This window comes from Hakea prostrata, chromosome 2 (genome assembly GCF_041222555.1).
Source record: "Hakea prostrata isolate BN-2017 chromosome 2, UWA_Hpros_2, whole genome shotgun sequence".
Taxonomy (NCBI): Eukaryota; Viridiplantae; Streptophyta; class Magnoliopsida; order Proteales; family Proteaceae; genus Hakea; species Hakea prostrata.
Genome location: NC_142601.1, coordinates 59,315,668 through 59,332,905, shown reverse-complemented (window position 1 = coordinate 59,332,905; position 17,238 = coordinate 59,315,668). Strand labels below are relative to the sequence as shown.

The following is a 17,238-nucleotide window of genomic DNA, read 5'->3' as shown; positions in this document are numbered from 1 at the left end:
TGATCGAACCCTAAACTCCCCACTAAGAAACATCGACCACTAACAACTGACCTAACTTTATATGGTAATTTATTCCAATATTTTACAGTAAGAAAAATAAAAAAATGTACTAAAAATACATCTTATCAAATAAACAAATAAATAAAATAAAATAATTAATGCTCAAACATTTTTTCGCATCACGAATCACGAATTGAAAATAAATAGTAACAGCTCATCATGTTATTTACCACTCAAAAATATAGATTAAAAATGATATTAACTCCAATAAATAAATGAATAAACTAAAAATCCTAGATAATTATGGGTTAAAATGGTTTGGGTATTTTTATGCTTCGGTCCAAGTAGTGGTTCGATCCATTTGCAACAAGTTGGGCCAAACCAACCCGAGACCAAGTGAATGTTTTTAATCTTTAGTCCGTTTTCGTCCAATAAGCCTCTCTTTGGTTCACTTTGGAGTTTGGGCTTTATGGGTTAGTTTGGTTGGATCCTAAAATTGACTCGGCTATAACGCCTCAATAAATTGGTTTCTTGCCCCCAAAAAGAAAAACATGAATCAATTAATGCTTGTTGTAAGGTATCAATATTTAGGAAGATTAACTATTTAATCTAGTTTTTTACCAAAAAAAAAAAAAAAAAAAAAACTATTTAATCTAGTTTGTTAATTATAGAAGGGATAATTACTATTGCCTCCTTGTACTTTAATTTTATTTATACTTTATCCCTTGTACTTTTTAAAATTACTATTCTAAGCTTTTACTTTGTCTATAATTACTAATGCCACTTACCGTTAAGCTCCGTTAGTTTATTGATGATGTGGCATCTATATATTTTTTCAAAATCCAAAAAATAACCCTGCAATTATTTTTTTACTTATTTGCTCTTTTTTTAAGTTATAATACTACTCTTAATAGGAAAAAGATTAACTTTAATTTCACTTTTATTTTTTAAAAAGAAACCACCAAATAAAGGAAATATGTAATTAAATAAAACTTAAATTAGAAACTAAAATGTTAAGAAATATCAAATTTAATTCAAAGTTGCAAATTGAAAATCACCTAATATATGCTGACCATTATGTATGTTACCAAATTTTCTATGAATTAGATCTTATATGCTAATTTGTTTGTAATACTTCCATCATGATAATTATGAAAAATTTAAGTGGAATGTGAAAGTTTCAACAATCATAAGTATGTGGTTCCACCAAATCAAAAACTAATTCTAAAATATAAGATTTTAAGGATATAATTGACATGCAATATAGTTTCTATAAATGAGGATAATGCCATATTTTTTACTTCTTAATTTTTAAGGGCAAAATAGACATTTCATATTTGATGTTGACAACAACTTAACACCGTCAGAAGTGAGGGGGGTAATAGTAATTTCACAATGAAGGGGGTTTGATTAGTAATAAAACCAAAGTATAAGGGGATAATAGTAATTATCCCATTATATAATTTTTTTTTTTTTTTGTTATCAACAACACTACCACAATAATTGGGGGTCATAGCCCTGAGTGGGGGCAAGAGGGAAAGATATAAAAGGATGATGCTCAAACCTAAAATTTATGTGATCTTATTGCCTTTACATAAGAGATTACCACCACTGTGCCCTAAGCAAATCCATAATAATAGATCTTAATTTCATAGAACTTGATTGTAAGAATAATAACAATGTTCCATTAGCAACAAAGATATTGTATACAACATTTATATTCCACAAACAATTTGAATTCTAACTCATTAACATAGCTAAAGAGGGGGATACATAACATGGGAATTAATCAAGTATTTTTTATTTTTTGGATTCGGCTCCTCTCCATGGAGGATATCCCTAAAGAGTGCCTAGCGAGTGTTGAGAGGCTGACATGTGTAAAATGCTAATCCAATGGTTAAGGTTAAATACCCATTTTTTTACTCTACTTGAAACCCAACCTTGTGAAAAACCAAAGAGAGTTTACATAAAGGGGATAAAAAGTCAAAGTCGGAATTTTCACAAGATTGGGTTACAAGTAAAGTAAAAAATTAGATTAGTATTTAAACATTTAATTTGGGGGAGGAGGGTGGGGTTGGGTGGTCAAAAATAACCAAGTACTTGTACCCAAGGAACAACATTTCGGCGAAATTTGCCAGCGGGCGAAATAAAAATTCACCGAAATCGAGATTTCAAAATTTTGCTTGGCGAAACTTTACAACTTCGCCGGAAAATCAACGATTTTTCAATGAAACTTCAAAACCTTTTTTTTTGTTGGTTAACGATTGTGAAACTGGTAGCAGCGGTGACATCGCCTGATCGTTGAAGAAGAAGAAAGAGAGAAAGAAAGAAAAAGAAACATAAGAGAGAGGTAGTAGCAGCGGCGACATCGCCTGGAGAAGAAGAAGAATGAAAGAGACAAAGAAAAAGAATAGCAGCAGCCAACAGCGATATTGCTGGCTATGGTGTCGGCGAATCCCGGTGAGATATCATTCCTTGCTTGTACCTAATGAACCAACGAAACAAGACAATATATATGTTTGTTTCACTTCTTCCTTTTTTGCCCCTTCCAATTGAAGTGGCAATATATTGGATATGAGTTACTCTTAGAACAAAATGGGATTCAGATGAAGAAGAACTTTAGACCTAGAACATAGAGTTTCAGAGGGAGGACCAATAGTAGCAACTTCAAAACCTTGTACAACAGATTCCATCAGTTGGAAGCTATTGCACTTTGGGTAGGATTGTCCTATTATTGGGGAAACAACTTAGGTCCTCTCAACATGGATAGTGTATCCTATAAATGCTACAATGTGTCCAAAATCAGGGCCCCCCCCCCCCCCCCGCACCAAAGGAAATTAATCAGATGTAGAAAAATTCATATGCCTAGAAATGTTTTTGAGGATGCACATTCAATCATTTTTTTTTAGTAAAAAACTAGATTAAACTGAAGGAGACAAAGGCTCTAGATGGGGAACATGCTCCCTCAACCAAGCAGTGGAATTTTGCCAAACCAACATTGTCTCAAGCGCTAGGGCTTCCTGAGCCAAGGAATGAGTCACACCATTGGCATCTCTTGGAATATAAGAAAAAACACATGATAGGGGAGCACTAGCCAGCTGTCTAATATCAGCTATTACATTTTGTAGTTGTGTAGGAACTTGGAGAGTTGGGTTTAACAGCAAACTGACAACGGAGAGACAATCAGATTCAAGTATAACATGGAGCCACCCCTCTTCAATTGTTGACTAGAGACCGTACTTCATACCCAGAGCCTCCCCCACTGCCGCATCTCCAAACACTACAGGTATCGATTTTGCCCATATCGGTTCCCCTTGCCAATCTCATAGCCACAACACCAATGCCACTTGTAGACCTATTAGCTCACAATGCGGCATTAGAGTTAAGTTTAATCACTCCCCTTGCTGGTGGTTGCCATTGAGTAACACCTCTATTTGGGTGTGGACAAATGAAGGACTCAACTTTGTAAATTAATAAAATTTAAACCCTTCAAATTTAAAAGCAAAAATTAATATTTGCAAACATACCCCGCTATTTGATTTTCAGCCGTTCGATTGCATCTTGATGACGTGGTGCAATCTGAACTCGTCGGCAACCAGCAGCTGCTGTCGAAAAAAAATCCCCGAAGAACATGGTGATCAATTTTTATACATGTGTGGTTTGGATGGTTAAAGAATTGGTGTTTTGGTCAATTTGTTGGTTTTCCTTTGGATTTCATCAGAGAGGGAGACAGAAGCACATTGTAAATATTGTTTATCTATTAAAAATAATATGGATCAAACTTAAAGGTCTAAATAAAAATTATCGGAAGAAGGAATTTTTTTTTTACAAAATAAAATTTATATTTTCAAGTTAAAAATAGGAGGCAAACAAATAAAGATTTACAATACAAGCCGGAAGAGATAACTTCCAAAACCTATTAAGTTTAATCGATTGTCTAGCTAGAAAGGCCCTATCTCTGACAAGTGAGATGGTTTGGCCTTTTTTCTTTCATTGGCTTCAGAAAGCTTGTATTCAGGATGCCTTGAGTTCTTGTCTCTCTTTTAATTAAATTTTCGTTTACAAAAAAAAAACCTATTAAGTTTAAAAACCCTTGAATCCCTAGAAGAAGGAAATTTAGAGCTAATGCTTAGCATTTATTGAATCAGACTCAAAACATAATTAAGTTGACATAGAAAATTCATAAGTGGGATGGAGTCGAGTACACATTCATTTATGTATGTACCTTGTCGTAAGAAAAAAAAAAAATTAAGTATAAATTTTGTTGGGTTTAGAGGTTTAAAGTCTAATAGCTTTGAGTAATCTTTTGTTGGTAAGAATTAAGATAACAGTTATTGTTACAACGACATCTGGTGTTTTAGCATAATTTACAACAGACATAAATTATAGTGGCATGAGAATTACAATTGCAGTTAATATTTGAGAATATATCTCCAAATCGTTGGACTTCTTTCCTCATAACCGATTTGAATTACCAAAATGATGCGATGTAGGTCCCACTTGTATGATGAATCCACAACCGTAAGATCCAGTGACGTGGTTTTTGTACGGGGATTGAGCATTGAGTAAGTTTCAACACAAAATAATATACCATATATACAATATAAAAGTGTTGAACCAACATGCACCGAAAGGGTATCTTGCCACCCACGCAATGTTTACAATCATACTGCAATTCGTATCCAATATATCTCACGTGTCAACCAACCACATAAACCCTTTCCTGGTCACGGACTCACGTGCGAGGACCGTCATGCTCTCTTCCTTTTCTACGACTTCAATTCCTCAATTCTGTGCCGCACAATTTACCAGGTTTTGTTTTTTCTCCCCTCCTTTTTGGTAAATCAATCACAATTTACCAGGGTTGAAACTTGAAAGTTGAAGATTGACATTCGGAGTTACTATTTTGGTTTGTATCTAATAATATCCGTTGGATTAGAATTCTTCGTGTTTCACCGATGAAGATTCCAATCGGACGATCCGGAGATTGGCCACCATTTCTGAAAAGCCAATCTAGGACATTCGTAACCATCAAGCCCTAAGCCTAAGGCCCCGAAAGAAGCGGGGATAGCTGTCAGTGCCACGCGTAAGTAATGTATGTGGGGCCCAGAGGGTATATTGTGAGAGTACTGCCCAGGGAAGGAGATTGGAGAGCGAGCATCTACTCCAACAGTCCAACGCCACATAAAAGTGTAAAAAAAACCGGAATACCGGATGTGCATTAAATTAAAATTTCTTATTTAAAACCAACAGGTTTTCTTTCCTTCGCCACCATAATCATATTTTTTGGCTTTGCCTTCTCACTCCGCTTTATACCTCTTGTTTCCTTTCTCCACCCGCTTTCTTCTCTCTCTCTCTCTTTGTGCGTTTGCGGCTTCTTTCTATCTCTCTCTGTGTTTTCTGGGGAGATGGTGGAGGATAACTGGTGCCGAGTGGCTTTGGCCGAAGATAGGCTGGTGGCGGAAGTGCTGATGCAGCTCCGCCACGGGAAAGAGTACTCCTCGTCGTCGTCGGCGGCGAAGATTTTAGTAGATACGTCGCCGTGGCCAGTGTGGGGGGCGACACAACCGCGTACAAGGCAGATTCCGAGATGCAGTACTCTTCAGGAGAATAAGGAAGTTAAGTCTACAAGAGCCAGTCCGACGACGCCGCTCTCCTGGAGCGGCGGTACATCTCTAAGCGGTGGCGGCACTGCAGATTGTTACGAGGAATCAAGCTATCTTGTGAATCAAAAAAGCGTTGTTAGATCTAAGGTTAGCTTCACTTCGCTTCTCTCTTTCTCTCTTCCTCTTCCTTCTTCCCTCGCCAGATCTCTGAGAATCTGAATTTCAACTTGTTGGCAAAGGGAGATGTGGTAGTTGGTACTTGGTGGTGGCGTTCTGTTGTCTGCCGACTGGAGTTTCGTTTGTTTGTTTGTTTGTTTAGGAAAACAATTTTTTTCATTCTTCTTTTTGGTTTGGTTCAATTTTCTTTTATGGACCACAAGGCCCCTCTTTGCCGGTCGTATTTACTTGGAATTCTTTTTGAAGCGAGAGAGACTGCGAGAAAGAAGGACCGCCTGGTTCCCGATCTCTCGTCGCAATTTCAATCGTTTCTTCCAATTTCTTTTATTTCTTTTACACCTTTTCCAACAAGTTACATATCCTTTTCTTGGAAAGAGCCATCGATCTGTAGGCGTTTCCGTAAGATATCACTCTGAACAGATCAGGATCACTCTATGTCGTCGGCCATTACTCTTTCTCAGAATTCTAGTTTTCTCTTCCCATTTTCTACTTGATGACTTTGAATTCTCCGGATGGAGTTATGATTTGTCGCTTCACGTTCTCTCGGCGCCTGTTCTTGGTCACCTGTCATCCCTAGTTTTTATTTTAGTATTTGTGTGGAGAATGGGGAATGGGGGATTTTTTAAGTTGACCGATATACCCTTCCCATGAAATCCCAAAAGCTCCTCTACAATTGAAGGGTGTTTTTGTCAAAAAAGGATGGTTTTTCCTCCTTTCCGAGAACGAGGAAAGTGTCCACGACTGCTAGGTCTTCGCCTCAGTCTCGGATTCTAGGGTTTTGAATCTCATGTTATTTCAGCTTGGCGATAATGACGGAGCTGCCTACTCATATAGTCAAAATCTTCTTCGGACATTCAATAATCTAGAAGGGCTTTTTCGTCACATAAAGAAGGAGCGGATTTACTTTAAGATAGAGCTATATATTCTCGGTGGCGTGATGTCGTGTTTGTTAAGGAGAGAGGGGGGAGAGTGTGGTAGGTGGTCCCCACCCAGAGTGTGGTGTTGGCAGAAAAGGGGAGCGGAGAAAATAGGATTAAACTGTGGCGTTAGGTCTGAGTTTCGTTTGGTGAAATGTCATAAGTGGAATGGCACTGTTATTGAGTGTTGGACGAAGAGAAATTAATTTGATTTTGCACGAACGTGGTGATAGTTTGGTGTTTTTATGAGCTCTTCTACCTATTTGTCGTTATTTGTCTATCCTTTAATGTGTTCCTTTTTGTATGTGTCTTTGAAGTCTGAAAGAGAATTTATTTCTTTTTATGGGGCGTCGGAGAAGAAAGTCCAGGGAACCTCTCTCCGGTCACGTGAAATTGCGCTGGCAGGTGAACTGTATACAAAATGGAAAGAATCAGAGGAATTAATTTAGAATTTTATTGAGGTTTTTTTTTTTAGGTTGAATTGAGGTTTGATTTGATGGTTATTTCCGGTCAACCCTTATTTTGTTTGCCCATTTAAAATTGTGTTATTTTTCTTTTCCTATTTGTGAAATGGAGAGATAATATGGATTGAAGGGGACCCTCGTGGTCACTGGGGACTGGATTAGTGTCCCGTGGGTGACCAATTCAGCCTTTTGGATAGTATTGGATAAGTATGGTTGATGGTGCTTAGAGCGCAGCACCACGGTGACGTTAATCAGATTCTTGTGGGAGGTCCACATGATGTTATCACTTGGAAGATCGTCGAATTGGAATAAATAGTGGGCCCGTCAAATTAATTGCTTTCATCTTAAGTCTGTTGGAGTAGTTTCATGTCCAATTATTTCTACCATAGAAAGTCATCTCCAATCTTTTCCATCCGCCCAGTCTGGGATTTCAGTTATTCGAGGAATTTTATTTTTATTTGACAAGGATTCTTTGGCCTGATTCTCCCTAATTTTATCAATAGAAAGAATCATGAATTAGCCTTAATCAATTCTTACAAATACTTTTTTTTTTTTCTGGTCTAATATGATATCGTATCTCATGAGTCAATAACCTTGTCTAGATTACATATGTAATTTATTTACTGAAAACTGATGTTTCCTTTCAGGTTATTGCTACGGGTGCAAATAACGGAAAGAGGTCAAGAAGAAAGAAGGTAACTTTTCGTAGTTTGACCATTACCTTTTTAAGCATAGTATAGGCTGTACAGCTAGCTCGGTAGATTTGATAATGCCAAAATGCTAATATTCTCGGCCACCTAAAAAGATTTGATGCATATAGTTTGTAATTGTGTTTAATCTTGACTTGGAATATCTCATAAGGATTGCTTTTACTAGTGGCATACAGATTTGTATTTGCTAAAGAAAATTTATTGCTTGTTAACAGACACCCGCAGAACTTAAGGAGGAGGAGAATGAGTTGTTGAAAGAAAGGATACAATTGAAGAAGGTGTGCTTCTGAAGCATCTTCTATTGAGTTGCATTGTTTTCTTTGTGGGATTTCCGCTAATTGACAACTCTGTTTCTTGTGCAGGAGTTAGCAACGCTTAGAACCAATTTTGAGGAACAGAGGATTAGGAATGTGAGCTTGAAGAAAAGGAAGGTGAGTTCCATCTTCCTTTCTCTGTAGTTACTTGTGTTTCTGTTTTATTTGACTTGTCTTTTGCGTGTGCATATGATCCTCTTTTAATTGCTCGACTGTATTAACATGCTTTGTGTGTTTGTATTTGTTAGTGCAGAACATGAGAGTGAATTAATTTGATTTAAATTAAAAGTTAAAAAAAAAAAAAAGACTTAGAAGCTGCTGAAATTAATCAAAATATTTATGTTGTCAATTAACCCTTTTGGATTTACTGGTTTCTAAGTCATGATTGTTAGCATTTTGTTATCCTAGTGAGTCTTATTATGATTAGCACATACAGTTGGAACTTCATCCAACCCTTTTCTTGGAACTTATTATAATTTGACCACAAGGTATGCTGTATTTAACTAAATTGTGATCCCTGCACTTTCCCTCCCCCCCTCTCTGGTTGTGTTTGAGGAAACCTTATATAAAAAGTCATCCGACCGGGGTGTAGTAACTCCTGGAGGCAAAGATCAGTGGATTCAGTTAAATATGACTTGGCCTTGTCTGAGATACAGCTGATGCGATCTATATCATTCCTGAATGCGTACAGCATCTCATAGTGTCATGAAATCTATTTCGAATAATTATCAAATGATTTGTTTCAAAACCTACCGTAGTGTCTAAAAAGGTTTTAATCATGTGCCCCACTTGGAAGTCTGTAGCATGCAATAACTTTTTCATTCAACATTGTAATCATTTTTCTCATTTATGTTCATCATATAAGTATCATTTACTTTTCACTTATTAGCTTGCACAAATTAAATTCGATGGAAAATCTTGAAAATGTGTTGCTAAAAAGGATTTTTCTGTGCTGATTGATTTTCAGTTCCAACCTGTGAATGAAGCATCTGCAAACGCTGGACAGAAGGAAGGAAATTGTAGTGTACCCCACCAGGCAGAGGCTTATTCAGTTGATGAATTTCCTTCAGTCTTACCAAAAGAGGTTGCATCTGTTGAACGTGATTCTGCTGCAATCCCATCTTCTGTTCCTGATCCTTGCAGAATACAGAAGGAGGATATTGACGAGAATAGAAATTTCTTTGCTTTGCCCGATCTTAATCTGCCTTTGGATGACGACTCGAACTCTGACATATTATATGGAATAAGCTGAGGAAAGGGAAGGGAAGTTATTTATGATGATCTTCTCCAAGCTGAGGTTAGGAAAAGCAATTAAAGATTGAGTAGTGAAGAATGATCACAAAAAGCGAGCATAACTGTATATATGCAATAGAGCACATCACCTTCTGGCGATGTTGAAGTTGGAACCATTAGATAGGGAATGTTCTGAGGATAGTGTAGAGAACCTAACCATTAGATAGAGATTGTTTTTCCAACTTTGATATGTACCTCGTTGGGTAATTCTTTAGGGAGCTAACCCTCCTTATTTCTTTATTGTTCTATTTCCTCTTGAAAATATCTACTTACTGATAAAATTGTAATTAACAGTGGAGATTCAGTTCTTGTTGCCTAATTCCAGGTAACCCTTTGAATCAAAATTTTATATGTTCGTTATTCTACTTGGTTTCTTGCTTTTCTGTTTCTCATCTTTGGTGGTGCTGCTGCAATTTTGGTGTGAAGATTATATACCATGGCATCAGATGGGCTTACCTACCTGGCTTGTTCTACGATGAACGACACAGGATTGGTTGTGGAAAAAGGAAAGGTTGAGACTTGAGAGAAGGGGAAAAGACACTGGGAATCAAAATGAGATGTAATATTGGTAAATCTTCAATGTACGGTAGAGAGAGAGAGAGAGGGGGGGGGGGGGGGGATAACGTATGGATCTATCAAAAGCAAAAGCACATCAATCGTGTCTTTGGTGTTTTTGATCAGACGGAGAAATGACAAGTCAGCAACTCATACAGAAAATTCCTTTTGGAGTCTTAACTCGAAGGCATCACTGTCGATGGATACCGAACCTAGCTGTGAACTTGTTGTGCTAAGGAAGGAAGGGGTCGAATTGGGTGAATGGCGTAAAAGTTGGAAGACTGAGGTGGGCCAGGGGTCTTCATTGAGGGTCAGAGTGGGGTCCACGGCCGCCCATATATCTTGGTTACTCCTTTTCTCAACTTAAGAGGAGGTTGTGAAACCCGTGAAGGTACAGTGCAGGAGGAGCTTTGGTGGTTGGTCGGTGGTGGAGGAAAGGGAAGTCAATAGAGTCTGTTGGGTGGGCCCTATAATCGCATTCCAATCTGGCAAAAGATAAGATGAATGGAAATAAGCCGATCATCTCTTGGTCTATGTGACATCAAATAATTTAGGAATGGGTCAAACGGGTCTTACATAATATGTGTGGTGAGTTATGTGCTCTTCTGTGACCGGAAAATGATTTCAGACTCGCCTAAGCGGTTAACCCATCTGCTCTTTAAGATGTAGGGATTTTTCTATGACCTGATATAACCTTCAGGAATTCTTAATTCCCCCAGCTGGCTTAGTTCATCATCAGTGATCTCCCCCCTTATGCTAAAAATGGCGTAAGAGGTTCAATTGTGATTAACAAACTAGCCATAATAGGATGAGAGAGGGAGAATGAATAGTCACCCACATCTGAAAATTAGTCTATACACAAGTGACAACCGAGACGATGTGAAATGTTAATGTTTATCTTACTTTGAAGATCAGCTACGTTTTATTTATTTATTTATTTATTTCTCGGGAGAAGGTAGCAAGCTGTAAGATCAACTACTCTCTGAATCGCTGAATTCTACATTGTTAGTGGAATATTGAAATGGTGATGGTGGTTGTGACTCGTGAGCATGAACGCATTAACCTAAACAAGTATTAATTGCTGTTGTGGCGTTTCTCTATTTAACACTAGTGTCAATAGGGTTTAGAGAGGGAGATTTTCTTTTCTGGGTAAAATGGATTTGGGAGATCTTAATATGAAAGATCTATCTATCTCTCCTGGGGTTCCGGTGGTCGCGTGTTTGACTGTGACTCTCAAACGAATAGAAAGCAAGAATAAAGCCTGCGACGCAGATGTTTGGGTTCGTTGGAGGAGCGAGCATAAGGGTGGAGCGGTAGACGCCAAGTCTGAGAACAGTACAAGCTGTCCAGTTGTTGGTTTGTTTGGCTCACTTTTGACTTTTTTCACAACAACGACGTGAAAGCATCCACCCCTAAAATCGAGGTGGTTGTTAGTGATGTATTATTTTTTTCTGCTGAATTTTTTTTTTTCTCTTTTCTTTCTGGCATTGTCATGTCTTTACTAGCAAAGTTTAAAGTGTTAGTATGATATCGTATCGGTTAGGTGATTTTAAGAGACCTATCGTCCTGTATTAAATATTGTATCGCTCTGGCTAATATATTTTAGTGTAATTTAATGGAGAGACGTATTGAAATGTATCGTATCGGTTGAGTCAAATAAAGATACGTATTGATCGTTGAATACTTTAAACCTTGTTTACTAGTCAAATACTTAAAAAGGGGCCTTATTTGTGACCTATTTTATTTATATGTTTCAAAGGTAGGCTCCTCTCTTTAACACTCTCTACTACCCGTTTTGAACTTTGGATGGAAGACCCCAACTCTTAGACTACATAGGCCATCAAGGGCGGGGCTAGGAGCTAGCTACCACAAGGTAAGGGGGCTCTATTTTTTGAAATTTACCTTGAGAAACCCCTTTGTTCCTTTCTTTAGCCCAAAAAATTTTCTTGTGCCTTTTTGTAGGTGTAAAATAGCAAACGTTAACCCCCCTTGGCTCCTAGTTTGTTGAATTTTTCCTCAGAAGATTCCTCTAACCCTCTTTTCATATGTAAAATACCGGGCTCTTAGCCCTCTCTTTGCCCTTGAGTTTCTGAAATTTCTTTACAAAATTATTCTAACCCTCTTTTCATGTGTAAAGTACCAATATTTAATCCTCTTTCCATGCAGTTTCATTCTTTTACAGCCCCCTCTCCTGATGTTTAAATCATAACTACGCCTTAATTTGTAGGCCATTTAGGGTCGTGTGTCATATTCAAAACAATGAGTAATCCATTTTTTTCTTCTTCTTATTAATGAATAATTCACATTACACACTAGGAAAAAAAATTAATAAGTGTCAACCTTTGATGAAGATAGAGACTCGATAATGCAATTTGACACTCCACTAGGTGGAAGTAGAACCCTAATTGGCTTGGGCTCTAATCTTAGACATCAACCATGGCCCAACCCAACTGATCCTGTACTTTTTAAAAAAAAATTTTAGGCATCACTTTTGCATTCACTTACAGATTTAAGGAAGAAGGCTACAACCAGAAGAATTGTAGCCTTCTCCCTTAATCTGTAAGTGATCAAGCTCCCTGTACAATTTTTCTATGTTCTTCTAAATTCTACCGAAAATGTGTTTATTCCGGTCACGAAGCTTGTCCTTGCTTTCTGTTAACTTATCCAACATTTTCTTTGAAGCAAAGCCTTCTACCGAACAATTCCACGCCTTCCTAGCTACTTCTTTGTATTCCTAATGTTTAATCCACATACTTTCAAAACGAAAAGGACGACTCCCACTTATAATTCCACCTTCAGAGTCAAACAATAGGGGCGCATGATCAGAATCAATTGTTGTTCTAACAAAGACATTGGCTTCGAGGTAGAAAATTCTCCAATCCATATTGCATAAGCCTCTGTCCAACCGAATTCAAATCAAACTATTAGCCTTACTCTTCTTTGTAACCAAGGTCCATCCACAATTGTTTAAGCATATGTTCGAAAACTCAGACAATTCTGTAAAAGATTAAGTCATCACCAATTTTTTTTCCTTCCATTTAAGATGGGAGTTGAAGTCTCCTATACACATGAAATGATCTAATATTCTCCATTTGATCCCACACCTTTGATCTAAGACTTTTATCTACATCGTCATAAATAAAAGAGATGAAGACAAGAGGATCTAAAACTACAAAGACTTGGGTATGAATGATTTGACTATTGGCTGAGATGATTTTGATACACGTTTGATCTTTCCAAAATAATGATTTGCTTCCATCCCTCAAGTGTTCCAGCTCAAGAGTAAGAGTGCAACCCGTGGAGCATCTCAAGTATTGATTGGGGTTTTCTTGCCGTGGATGTAGGTTTCCCAATGAATGCCGAATCACATTAATTATTTGGTTCTTTGTGTGTGAATGTTTATGGTAAATTTAACATCAAGCTAAGATTTGCTTCTACCCACAAACAGTAGCATTTACCAAAGAATTAGAGAAGGAAAGAGAAGATGCAAACCACACTCTACGAGCGAATTCATAGTCCATCAATATATGGTCCGTCGATTCCAGCTCTAGCTCCACATTTGCAACATCTAGGATAGATCTTTAGGTTTCTCTTGCTCAGTTCACCTGCTGAAGGTAACCACACTCTGCTGTGTCAGACATCTTTCCCCGTTGCTTTCAATGTAACTCATATTTTCGATGGCTTTTTAATTGTTTTAATACCCAACTACCTGTAGAACTATACTATCAACAATATAAATCACCGAGCTAGTGGTTACTCTCAATTAATAGAGAATCTGTAGCTTTCAAGTGCGCGAACTATACTAACACTTTATATTTATCTATTTTTTCTTTTAAAAATAATGAGTCCAAGAATTTTTGTTCTCATGTACTCATGCTTCTAGCACGGTGGTGGTGATACAGAGATAGTAATATCAAAGAGGTCTCAAGTTCAAATTTCTATCTTTTTACATTTTCTCTTTAGTCTATAATCCTTATGTCTGAGTTGATAATATTCAAATAATAATAAATTTTTTTTTTGGTAAATGAAGCTTTAATTAGAAGAGTGGCAAGAAGAAGCTAAGACATCCTGAGTACAAGCTTCAAGAAACCAAGGAATGGAATTAGACCAGATCGTTCTACTTGCCAAGGACAGGGCCTTCCTAGCTAGATAATTGGCTACCGAGTTAGCCCATCTAGAAACAAAATGAACCGACCAAGAAGGTTCAAAGAAAAGAAGTTGGCGAATATCCTCCACCACCCGATAAGCATCTAACTCCACAGGGATGAAAGGGTCCACAAAGCAATGAGTAAGCCTCTGTGAGTCACAGTCAAACACGACATTCTTAATCCCTGCACTTAAGGTCCATGAGATCGCCTCCCTTAAGGCCAAAGCTTCGCCCGTGAAGATGTTGGAGCATTCAATAGGGATCGAGATAGCAGAGAGGCAGCAGCCATTTGAATCCCTGAGTACAAACCCCAAACCAGTTGTACTTTCATCATCCGCCATAGAGAAGTCAGTGTTCATCTTCAGCAGCCCTTCAATCGGAGGAATCCAGATTCTAGGCACGTTCAGAGATGGAAAGCAAACTGACCCTAGAGAATTCCAAAATTCCGTATACGCTTTCCAGGCTTTCTCTACGATGCAATTCGGCCTCCATAGCGAACCTTTAAAGCTGAGATCGTTTCTTACTAACCAAATTGAGCGGCAGGTAAACAAGAAATGGCTTAGAACTTCCCTGTTTATTTTTTTATCTGGAAATTTCAGAGTCTCCCATTAGTTCAAGATCTGAATTAGGGACCTCTGGTTGTTGGCTTCAATGATATTCGAAATACCCATTCCAAACCAGATTGCCCTCGACAACTCACAATCAAATAGGATGTGATCAATAGACTCAACCCCTTTGCAGCATCTTCCACAGGTAGGATCAATCTTAACCTGTCTTATTTGCAAGTTTTCCCCTGTAGCAATTGCCTGATTCATCACCTTCCATACAAAGGTTTGTATTTTTGGATAACACTGAGCTTTCCAGATTAACTTCCAGGTCTTTGGAGATACATCCTCCCACTTGTGCCTCCGAGATGTTGAAGGAGAAAGTAAAGCTCGAGTGGGAGACAAGTAGATATACCTTATTCAAAATTAAAGAAACCTCTTTCTCACAAATTTGTCAAGAATTTTACAAGAATAAAAAAAAAAAAAAAAGGGTTAGTGAAGAGAAATTTATGGGTTTGGATGAGTCCCCCGAGTTGGAACGAGTCAAATAAACTGATATAAATCTGGAAATCGATTTTACTTTGAAAAGTGTTGCAATGTTACATATAAGAATTAAATGATGAACCCATCAATTTCATGAGAGTAAAAAGGTTCCTTACCCTGGCTGGCCCTGTCTATTGCATGTACGACAGTTTGGTCATTTGCCGCTCCTTAGTTCGGTCCGAACCTTGTGTACTCATGCAATATGTGTTTGTACTTTTTTTAGCTATCTGAATGAAGTCCTGTTTACCAAAAAAAAAAAAAAGGTTCCTTTTCCTCCTCTTTGACATTACTTTAATGATTTAATGATTTTGAATCCTCCCCACCCCCTCCTAGTCGGCAAACTTTGCTCTCACTCTCATGTAACCCATGAATATTTAATAAATTATCTCTTTCAAACTTTAAGATAGAGGTTGTATGGACATGTTTAATTTATATAAAGGCACCGTTTCTTTGTTGGGTCTGAATTGCGGCATGAAAAAAGAGGTGAGAAAAGTTTTGAAAAAACAAATTTTTTTCATGAAAGTCTAAAGTGTAACTTGTTTGATTTACTCGGCTGAAAAAATTACACTCATTTTTTTTAAAACTTCACAAAATAGAAAAAGTATGAAAAATAATAAAATGGGATTTTCATTATTTTTTCCTACCTCACATTTACAAACAAACGTTGCCTTGTAAATGATTCGAATAAGTCAATGTAATACATGTAATCTCAATGCAACTGCACTTTAGACCTATTTATGTTCATAGGAAATTTAATGCTATCGAATATCTCCTAGTTGTGAAGACCCTCATGATTTCATGTATGATCGAGTGGCCATGTTTCTCTGAGTGGTAATTAAAGCTTTGCTCTGCCGTTAACTCTTGAATAAACAAGTTTTTTGCCGAAAAGAAAAAAAAATATGCATCAAATCTATATCATGCAATAAGACGGTTGTTGTTACTAACTCGAAAGGAATGTTGATAGCCTAATAAAATAAAATCTCCATTATTTACTTATTTATTTATTTATAGAACTGATAACTTTATACTAGGGGGATAATGATTTATATACAAGGCTTGGTGCCTGGTCTTAAGGAGAGTCGACCTCTTAAACCTCACGTTTGAATTAACAAATTATGATTTCTAACAAACCCAATATTATATAATAATAAATCTTCCGATTGATTTGATATTAGTAGTTTTATCAAAAGGGGAAACCTTCCTTTAAATTTCTTGTTAAGGAAGATCTAAGGGCGTAATCCCTATAGTTAACTTTTTAATTATTTTTAAGGGAAACTTGGAGTGAGATTAGAACATGCCACTCTTTTATATTTAAAACCTCTCTCAACCTCTCTCTAAGGCCCCCACTAATTTATTAAATTCATGCTTGAATCTCCTTCCTAATTGACTATTAATCCTCTTCCACCCTTTGATCCGGAGTTTATCCTTTACTCGACCACCACCAGTTTATTAAATTTTGAGTTTTTTACGTGTGGGTTTCTCTAGTGGACCACAAACTAATGTTAGGTCCCCTTAGTACAATTATATAATTAATGTTTAATGACCAATTATCTTTTTTTAAAACCATATATTAACACAATATATTCAATAACTTGAGGGACATTTTGGTCATTTGTCTTTGAAATTTGAATATATTTAATGACAGTTAATGGTGTTAATCTACTTGGGATGCACAAGTAATATATTGTATTAAGAGGACCGAACACTATCTTATGATCCACTAAAAGGACCCACACATAAAAAAAAACTCTTAAATTTATTCTCAATTCGGTTATTTTGGATCATTTGTGTTAGGTGTAAAACGGAATTTGGTTGGACCGGTAGTTTGGTCTAATCAGTTGGGCTGAACTTCCACGCGGAGCGAAGATTTCGACTGTTGGATGTTGGACTACTGTATCAAACGGTTATAATAGTTAACGTTTCCACCACACAAAAGTCCAAACCGAAGAAATTAAGAAAACAACAAA

General features: G+C 37.1%; 1 protein-coding gene across 1 annotated transcript; it reads left to right on the top strand.

Moving 5' to 3' along the window:
- The first annotated feature begins 5,287 nt into the window (after positions 1 to 5,287).
- LOC149025321 (uncharacterized) lies at positions 5,288 to 9,993 on the top strand. Its single transcript, XM_089145542.1, has 5 exons — positions 5,288 to 5,753; positions 7,812 to 7,859; positions 8,090 to 8,152; positions 8,237 to 8,305; positions 9,156 to 9,993. The coding sequence occupies exons 1-5, from the start codon at positions 5,409 to 5,411 to the stop codon at positions 9,438 to 9,440; spliced, it is 810 nt and encodes a 269-aa protein (XP_089001668.1). The 5' UTR covers positions 5,288 to 5,408; the 3' UTR covers positions 9,441 to 9,993.
- The last annotated feature ends 7,245 nt before the right edge of the window (positions 9,994 to 17,238 follow it).

Excerpts from the sequence above, each read along its gene's own strand:
- LOC149025321 (XM_089145542.1), top strand. The coding sequence starts at position 5,409 with ATGGTGGAGGATAACTGGTGCCGAGTGGCTTTGGCCGAAGATAGGCTG. Across the intron at positions 8,153-8,236 it reads AAAGGATACAATTGAAGAAG|GAGTTAGCAACGCTTAGAAC; the intron begins GTGTGCTTCTGA and ends TTTCTTGTGCAG. Across the intron at positions 8,306-9,155 it reads TGAGCTTGAAGAAAAGGAAG|TTCCAACCTGTGAATGAAGC; the intron begins GTGAGTTCCATC and ends ATTGATTTTCAG.